The sequence below is a fragment of the Vicia villosa genome, linkage group LG7 (assembly GCF_029867415.1).
Source record: "Vicia villosa cultivar HV-30 ecotype Madison, WI linkage group LG7, Vvil1.0, whole genome shotgun sequence".
Lineage (NCBI taxonomy): Eukaryota > Viridiplantae > Streptophyta > Magnoliopsida > Fabales > Fabaceae > Vicia > Vicia villosa.
In genome coordinates this window covers 87128869-87138917 of record NC_081186.1, presented here as the reverse complement: position 1 = coordinate 87138917, position 10049 = coordinate 87128869, and the positions used below count along the sequence as shown (strand labels likewise).

The following is a 10049-nucleotide window of genomic DNA, read 5'->3' as shown; positions in this document are numbered from 1 at the left end:
GGAAGAAAGGAACCATGCTAGGTTGTTTGAAAGAATAACGTGGAACCCCTCTTCTCTCTTTTTCCAAGCTGATTCTGTAACAAGGCTCGAATCAATAAAGCCCATTCAATTACGTTTCCAACACATCCCACCTGATTTCTTTTGACACCCTTTTTTAGTTCATGACTCAAGAAACAAGATAATGGGCTCTAAAAAAACCCGAAGACCCATGCGCAACTTTAGCCTTGTACCCATATCCAATCTTTGCACCCCCCCTTTAAACCCTTATTTATTTCTCCCATTTTTTATATTTCATTTCTTCCCTTTTTTTAGTTTTAATTATAAAAATAATGATATTTAATTGAGTATTATATTTTTTTAGATTAGTTTTAATTAGACCTTTGATTAATTGATATATTAGAAATGAGGTTTCTTTTAATCTTTTTTCCTTGTATGCATTAATATTGGTTTTATTTTCAATGTTCATAATTGTTTTGCTTGATGTTGTATGCTAGAAAAAAATCAATAAAATGACCTATAATATCTTTACATATTCCCTAGGACTTTATTTAATTAGACGGTTGAATATCATTTAATAATTTGATTTGAATTAATGAACTTTTACAAATAAATTTAAAATATTTAAAATTATGATGCGATTCGTACGCCGTCGCCATGAGCCTTAAGCAAATCGAGAAGAAAAAGAGGGGGTATTCATACCCTTATTTCTAGTATCTTTGGATACGGAACGTATGACCCAATTATTTATAGTATTCGCCTCCATTCATAGTCTACAGTACGAATGAAATCAAATACTATTTTTGTAATTAAAGGATGAAAAAGGAGTTGGTGATGTATTCTTTCCAATTTCCCGTTAATCTAGATACCCATTGTCGTTCCACCGCAATACAAACAACACTTAAGCCACACATACGAGTATACAAGCAACATTTAAATGTTGAAACACAAACGTTAACATCGTCCAATAAAAACAACCAACGTATAATTATTTTCAACCTACGAACTACGAGACGCTGATTTTTCATTGCACTATGAGGATACGTAGGCACAAGATTTCGAAGTTTTAGAGAGCACGCTAATTAAAAACTTATTTTTTCCCTTAACTAAATCCAATAATCATTAATAGCAAGTAACATTTAGATGACAACACACATTACACGCCAAACAATCTAAATGGTTTCCTTTGAATACACCAGATGTGAGGGGTGTTAATACTTTCCCCTTGCATAATTGACTTCCGAACCCGAATTTAGTTGCGAGACCATTTTCTTTCACTTTTATGGATTTTCTCGATATTTTTCCTTTCCTTTTGAATAAATAAATTTTGGTGGCGAATATGTATTTTTTTGCGGCGCAACACCATTGTGTGTGTGACTTTGCTCAAATTGTTGGGAGGAAATCACAAACGCAACGGAAAAATTCAACAAATAAACTCTCTCAAATATCACATGCAACGACAATTAACAAAAAAAATACATCAAACAACACAACATATTTCAACTCTATTGGTGGTTGTATTCCCAAGGTGTCGGACATTATGCTTTCAACATATTTCAATAAATTCAGATACTTTTCACACATTTTCCGAAATTGAAAGACGGAATCGGCGTATAATTATTTTGTCGGAGAATTTATAATATGAGTCCATGCATCCATTATTTTTTCAACAATAATCAAACCGGGCTTCCCCGATTTTCCACCATTGGTCTCTACTTGTTTCATCCCAACTGCGGGTTTAACCTTACTTCTCACATTACTTGTTATATGATATCGACAAAGTAATGCATTAGAAGAAGGAAATACCTTTGCCACCGCATTCATCAAAACAGTATCGCGGTCAGTAACAATCGCCTTGGGCATCTCGACTTCTTCCTTCAAAAGTGACTGACACACCTCTAATGCCCACCTAAAATTATCCTCTTTTTCACACTCCAAAAAAGCAAAACCAACGGTGTATGTCTTATCAGTAGATGTAACACCTACCATATCAAATAACGGAAGTTGATACCTGTTGGTCTTGTAGGTAGAATCAAGAAGGAGCACTGTCGGGAAAGTGTTGAACAACTTTATCGAATCCCAATGAGTCCAAAAATATCTCAGACCGTAACCCCATCGTCGCAAGTTCTGTACTACCACACGTATTTGTTATCATCCAACATCTTCAACAACTGCCGCATCTCACTTCTATCTCCCCTAATCGCCTTATTATTGTGGTACCAGATGTTATACACTTTCCTTATATTGGATACGTTGTCGGGTTCCTTCCATTTCAACATGGCAAGTATATTTTTCGATTGGACAAGATTCAAGGACATGTCATTAATACATGTCTTCTCATCCGGATTGAGCCGACATACACTAGGATGTCCTTGTAATTTCTCGCACATGTCATGGTTATGCGAACCACAAATAACATTAAATCTCTACTTCTTGCTAGCCACCATGTAACCACGGATTTTAAATGGACGCTCACATTTTCAAGTACCCGTGTCGTCTCTTTTAAACTTCCTTAGAGGAGGATGGTATTTCTCGCTTCTTTCACACAACAATGTTACGAAAGCGTTTCTTTTTGTCGTACCATTATCTGATCTTCCTATTACCACACCAAAATCAAGGTCAGTTGCATTTCAACGAATCCATGTGAGTATGCTTTCCCGATCATCAAACTATTGCTTGTTATTAAAATCACCGCCGACATTGACCGCCTTTACGACTACCCCTTCAACCTTCGATGAAACATTGACTGAAGGAACTAATTCTCTTGAGATATTATCGGGGTGCACCATACTTATTCGTAACAATAACAGAAATACCACAAAATTACAAGACTGTTGTAAAAAACAACACAGACACCTTATGTAGATGCACCACCGGAACATGTTCATCTTCAACATGTTCTGTAGATGTACCTACGGAAGCAACGTAAATTTTTTTCCAGAAAATTCAAGCATAATGTGGACAATGCAATGGATAAAGATGACTATTTATCTGAAATTGAGTCTTCTCTTGCTCTCTTTGATTTATTGCACCAAAAAGTTTGAGCTTTGGAGTGGAAAATGATATTGATGAAGTAGGATTTTTTAGGGTGGTGAGAGTGAGTGTTGAAGCAGAAATGTGACATTAGGGGAGTGATCATGCTGATTCAAACTATATCATATGCTTCCGTAGATGCACCTGGTTTAAAATGTTTTCGTAGATGCACCTACGGAAAAAATCAAATTTTTTGAAAAAAAATACTTCCGAATGTGCATCTATGAAAACAGAGGACATAATTGAAATTTCGTTAGGTGGCTAAGAGATTCAAAGGGTGAATTGAAATACTCTTTAAAAAAATAAACTCACATGAGCTTAATATGTGCATGTTGTACAATAGCCCAACCTGAAAGTAACTATAACTGAAGTATCTAATCCAATTAGATACTACCATGAGCTTATTGTAGGCATGTTGAACTATCTAACACAATTAGACCTCTTCTAACACATTGTAACTAACTTATGGATAAGTGTAGCCTTACATGCTACAACATATCACCACTTAGATCTATAAAAATATCAAATATAATGTAATTCAAGATTCTAACAATGAATAAGAAATTTCACGTTGAATGAAAATATCTAATATACTAATATATTTAAGAGAATGGATACATATATTTAATATGGTTAAATATGTTATAACACACAAGATAAATTTTGTTTTCTTAGGTAATCTATAGTTCAAAACTAGCCTACTGAAACTCACAAACACATTATTAGCAGCACACAAAAAAAAAAAAACAAAGACAGTAGCTTGCAACACAAGTAAACCAAAGTTCATTAGTTTACTAATTCAAAAGTTGGCCAAGTGTCATGATTCGGAATGTCTCCATTGAATGTAATTTTGGCATCACAAACATGTTGTACACTTGTTTCATACTCGGTCGAGATCGTGGATTTTCAGTCAAGCAAGCAAATGCCAATTTCGCAACCAAGATCACATCCTTAGCAACTGAATTTTCTGGTATAGTAAGTCTTTGATCTAATACATCTTTGAGTAGCCAACTATAAGCCATTGGTGCTTCAGATGATGAAAACAATGTAGAAATGAGATCCCCTGGATGCTTCCCCATTATTATTTCCAAACATAGCACTCCGAAACTAAACACATCGCATTTCTCATTCACTTCATGCGTATACGCAAGTTCTGCAACAAAATAAAAGATACGAAAAACGATTTTGTTGCATAAGTAACATATTTTCAGACAACTAAATTATGCCAATAACGACTACTTTGTTCGATAAAAAGTAATAGATAATAGTCAAGCACAGTTGAATTTGAAGTTTTTGATAAAATTAACGGTTAAACTATATAAACGCGTGAGAGAATGAAGGGCCTAACCTGGTGCTGCATAACCATAAGTGCCAGCAAATGTTGTTGAGTTGTGTGAATCAAGATTCAGAATCTTAGCTGTTCCAAAGTCTGAGATATAAGCTTCATAATCCGAATTTAAAAGAACATTTTTGCTCGATATGTCGCGATGAACAATAGGCGGAAAGCAACCATGATGCATATGATAAAGAGCATTTGTCACACCCTTAACAACATTCACTCTCTTTTTCCAATCAAACATTGTTACTTGTGTATCATTTCTCAACATATTATCCAAGCTCCCTCCTTCAAGAAACTCGTAAACCACAAAAGAGTGGCGCTTATGCGAGCAAAATCCATGTAACTTCACAATGTTACGATGCTTGATTTGCGTCAACGCTTTAACCTCATTCGTAAAAGCCTTGAAGTTATGCATTTCACTGTCAACTTCAGCATGAAGTTTTTTCACAGCAACAACTTGTCTCGAGGGTAAATTAGCCTTGTATACCGAACCAGAACCACCTTCACCAATAAGATATTTCTCATCGAAATCCTCGGTTGCTTCAATGATGTTTTCGTAAACCATTTTTCCATCATAACTCCATATGGAAAAGACATCTTGAATCTGTTCTCGTTCTTCTTTCGCTTGCTTTTGAATTCTTCTTGCATTTTTCAAATGAATATATAAAGAACCGGCAAACAAGAACACAAAAACAAATAGAATACTCAAAGTAACAGATAGTGACAATATCACACTTTTGTGTTTACGATTTATGCAAGGATCCAAGCCTGAAGCATTACCACACAAGCCTTTATTGTTTCTCAATGCTTCAAACGGTGCGTTAAGAAATGCTTGATTGTTAGGAATCGAACCCTCTAATCGGTTATAAGATATGTCAACATTAGTCAAGCTTATCAAATACTCAAAATTAGACGGAACGATTCCATGGAGCTTATTGTGAGAGAGGTTCAATGTGTTCAACTTTTGCAACTTTCCAAGTGATTCTGGTATTTCTCCGTTTAACGAATTTCCACCAAGATCAAGAGTTTCAAGAGATTGCAACCTGTTAAATTCAAGTGGAATGGTTTCCATGAACTCATTACTGCTCAAATTCAGTTGAACTAATTTGAGAACCTTTCCAATTTGCTTTGGAATTGAGCCACTAAGTTTATTTGCTGCAAGATTCAAGATGCTTAGTCCTTGCATGGATCCTATTTCTGTAGGAATCTTTCCAGAAAGTTCATTGTTACTCATTGAGAGTTGAAACAATGAAGTCAAGTTACAAAGCTCTTTAGGAATTTTTCCTGTTAGATGATTTGAAGAGAGTTGAAGCGATTGTAACCTAGACGCTTGACCTAATTCTCGGGGTATAGTACCGGATAATTTGTTATTCGAGATCACAAGGCCAATTAGATTATCACTTTTCACCAAATTCGGCGGAATTTCGCCATATAATTGATTGTGACTCAAATCAATGAAGCTCAAATTTGGATAAACACCAAAATCATGTGAAATATTTCCAGCAATCATATTTTCCGCAAGGTTAAGCCTAAGAAGGGTTGAGCAATTCTTCAAGCTTCTTGGAACAAAACCACTGAAATGATTTTGATTAGCAGAAAAATTTGTCAAATAACCACCAAGGCAAATTTCATGTGGCAATTGGCCAGCGAAATCATTTGAACTTAGTTGTAAACTTTGCAAATTGGTAATATTTTTCATTGATTCTGCAATGCTACCATTGAGTTTGTTATTGTAAAGTAATAGAAAGGTTAGTTTGGTCAAGTTTCCAAATGTAGAAGGAATAGGACCAGAAAGATGATTTTGTGAAAAAGCAAGTCTTTCTAGATTGATCAAGTTTCCTATTGAAGAAGGAATTGATCCAGAAAGTTGGTTTTCTGAAAATGACAATTCAATGAGTTTTGTTAAGTTTCCAATAGATGAAGGAATTGATCCATGAAGATGGTTCTCACTAAGCTGAAGTATCCTCAAATTTGCTAAATTTCCAATGGAAAATGGAATTTGACCGGAAAAATTGTTCTTTAGCAATTTGATAGTTCTAAGAGAAGAGATCGCGCCTAACTCTATAGGAATCGGTCCAGAAAGAGAGTTTCCGTATAGAACAAGTTTTCCTAAGTTCTTCAAGTTTTTTAATGAAGGGATTTCGCCGGAGAGATAGTTAGCTGATAAATCAAGTTCAACAAGATTCATCAACATTCCAAATGTTGAAGGAATGGAACCATTGAAGAAATTATGATTCATTTTTAGTCTAGAAATTTTGGACAAGCTACCAATTTGATGTGGAATGTTTCCATAAAATGAGTTGTTACTTATATCAAAAGTTTGAAGCATAGGAAAAGATGAGAAGTTGAGACTTGAAAGAGTACCTTTAAGACCAAAGTTTGCAACATTTATATTTGTCACAAATTTGGTTTTTTCATCACAAGTAATTCCTTCCCAACTGCAAGGACTTGAAAGGGTTGTCCAAGAGGATAATGAAGCTTGGCTTTGGTTGTCAAGGTTGGTTTTCCAATTTAAAAGTGCAATTGCAGCTTCTTCACTAACATGATGTTGTGTAGAATTAGTGGCAGCAAAAGCAAAGGAAGCAAAAGTGAGAATGCCATAAACTTGGATGGTAGAGAGACTTAAAAGTGAAGAGAAAAACATGATGAGAATGAAATGAAAAGATAGAAGCTTTGTGGACATTATGTTTAAGGTGTAGGATGTTTTTCATAAGTTGTTAGGAATGAGCATACAAAAGATTGCTTTGCATGCTTAGTTATGTTGTAGTAGTACTACCATTGATATGGTCCTAAGTTTAAGTAGGGTCCTGTCATTGAATTTTTCTTGCTGGAAGTAAAACATGTCATTCTCACCTTTCATATTATTATTATCTCTAGTGTGTCCCATTTTATCTCTAGTGTGTCCTCGTTGTTACAGTTTAATGATTTGACTAAAAGGATATTTAATGTAAAGTATCATTCAAATTTGAATCACCACATTTTTCTCTAGTCTCATTTTTTTTTTTTTTTCCGATTAAGTACTGGGCATAAAAACAGTAGTAAAAAGTATTGATAAGTCAACTTAATTAGTGTTGGATTTGGTTGAAAATATATATGTTTAAGAAGTCTTATATAGGTTAGTTATGTGAAGGAAGAGGGAGTCCAAACTATATATAGGATTCAAGTTTTTCAAAATTCTACATTGCTTAATTTTGTGAAGGAAGTGGAAGATCAAGGCTAATATATAAGATTCAACTTCTTCTTTACAAGATGTACCCGCCAAAAGTACTTTAAAGTTGTATTCGACTTCTTTGTTCTCTTATACTCGTGTAGTTAAATATTTTTTTGGGAGGGTGTGAGTGTATTGGGGTCTTGGGTAGTTGAGCGTATATTATGTGTTGTAACAATTAGTAGCTGATAGGGCATCCGATTGCACGAACTCAAATTAATTGAGTGTACTATTCTCTAGTTGTCATTCGACAACGGTCGTGGTTTTTTCTTTGGTTTTGAAATTTTCACCTTATGTTCTTGTATTGTTATTGTGTTTCACTTTTTCTCTATGCTTTGTTTTTCCCAACAATTAGTAGATGTTAGGACATCTGATTGCAAGAACTTAAATTTGAAGGTGTGACACACCCACAAATATACAATTAAAGGTAAGGTGTGTTTTCCCTCGACCATAAATATCCTGGCTCTAACACATGAAAACTCAAGATTGAATTCAACATTTGAATATTCTTATCCGTAACTACATATATTGGAATGAGTTTCAACTGTAACTGAACCATCATCATATAGTAAAATTTGAAATTCTTTAAAGATTTAGTAAACGCGTCAAACAATCTGAGGTTTTTTTAAAATAAACCAAGCCAAAGAGAGAAGAAGAATCTTCCCAATCAACTGTAAAGATGTGATAAAAGACTTTAACATAAACCCTTTAGTCTAGATAGACATAGAGGTTGAAAATCTCACGCAAACACTCAACAATTAGGATGCGACTACAAAAACCCCCCAAACCAAATATCAAAGAACCTCTCAATAAAAAAGGGCGAAAGGTAAGAAGAAACCTATTTTCTGGAAAACCACATTGGACATGAGAAAAGTTAGATGAGAGAAATTTTAACATATTTTATCAATGAAATAAGGGTTAGTAATCTTTCAAGTACCAGAAGAACCCGATACTTTAGTAATAACATCACAGTTTTTCAATTATATCAGATGAGACTATACTAGAAGCATTCCTAAGTATATATCATTTACCCATGGGAATAAGGTGCACATCTCTTCATTTAGAACATGGTTGAGTGAGTATCTAATAACATGAACCATTTCACCTAGATACACACAAAAAAGAGTGACATGAAAAGGGAACAACCTCACACACTCAGCGCCCCTCCTTGAAAACAACTACCACACTACGATGGATAAAGGAAATGAAATACATAGAATACGAAAAACAAATGAACTTATCGATCAAAGGAGAAATAAGCTAAAAATACTTCGAATATAGGGGTTGAAGATGACATGAGCGATTTGAAGCGATAGCAATAAATTGATGAATGAAATAAAGGAGGAAATACTAGAATTAATTCTATGAGTCACACGAGGAGGAGAAAAAAATGGGGGAAACTAAAATGTTGGAAGTACATAGTAGTGGAAAATTTAACGTCAACCAACTGATGAGGCAAATGTGGCCAAAGGCGTTGTCAGAGTCAAGATGGAAAAGATATTTTCTAGGAAACTTATGATGAGGAACCTATGGATAACCCATCATGGTACTAACCTTAGATTGACATACGATAAAAGCCAAAAGAGATATAGATCGAGGAGTCATACCAACCATTGAGAGCAAGGCTTAAGGATATCTAAAAACTAAAGGGAGAAAATATAGAGGGCATGAGGAAACTCCACTACAACCCTGACTATAATAAATTACAAGCCCAAACACAACTCTATCTACTCAGACTTAGGGGTCAATTGTTTCTTTTTAGACCAAGGTAAGGGTGAAACTGTCTATTAACGTAATAATATATGGATTTAGGTCACAAATGATTTAAGATGGTCTTAGTCCCACAAGAAAAATCCATATATGCCCAAGAGGCTCAGCTATTGATAAGGATGATATGTCATAATATTTCTAATTAAGCAGAAGGTTCTATGATTGGGAACATGCATAGACTTGTTCTAAAAAAACTTGATCCAAGCATTAAATGAAGGAAAAATCGTTGGGTCATAGAACGATTCAAACATTGACATCTAACATTATAAAATGTCTTGATTAAATCTAAAGTCAAGTAACCTACAGAAACCCTAGCGGGAATCCTATAAAAGGAACTGTAAACGCTAAGACAGTGTACACATTTAGGAAACCTAAATCTTGCATTCCTTATCTCGATCAATCACTGACTTGAACGTTGGAGTGTATTACAGGTACCCCCAACACATTGCATAATCGAGAAATAATTGTCAAACTAAAACCATACATAAAACAATCATGTTATCTGATTTTCCATTTATTATGTGACATTTTGGTTGGGATATATCACATAGCATTTACAATATCTTAATCACCATTTATAATATTTAGGGATGGCAATTTGGCCCATCCCCAGTGGGTACCCACAAAAAGACCCATATCGGGTAGGGTAAAAACCCGCAAAAATGGGTACGGGCACGGGTACGGGTAATTACCCATTAAAAC

At 34.7% G+C, this 10049-nt stretch overlaps 1 protein-coding gene across 1 annotated transcript; it reads right to left on the bottom strand.

The window, feature by feature from the left end:
• Window positions 1-3659: 3659 nt before the first annotated feature.
• On the bottom strand, window positions 3660-7143 carry LOC131617712 (MDIS1-interacting receptor like kinase 2-like). The gene is made up of 2 exons (XM_058888973.1): window positions 4379-7143; window positions 3660-4183 (listed from the first exon to the last, which is right to left on the bottom strand). Exons 1-2 carry the CDS (start codon window positions 7050-7052, stop codon window positions 3825-3827), a joined length of 3033 nt encoding a protein of 1010 aa, XP_058744956.1. The 5' UTR covers window positions 7053-7143; the 3' UTR covers window positions 3660-3824.
• Window positions 7144-10049: the final 2906 nt, after the last annotated feature.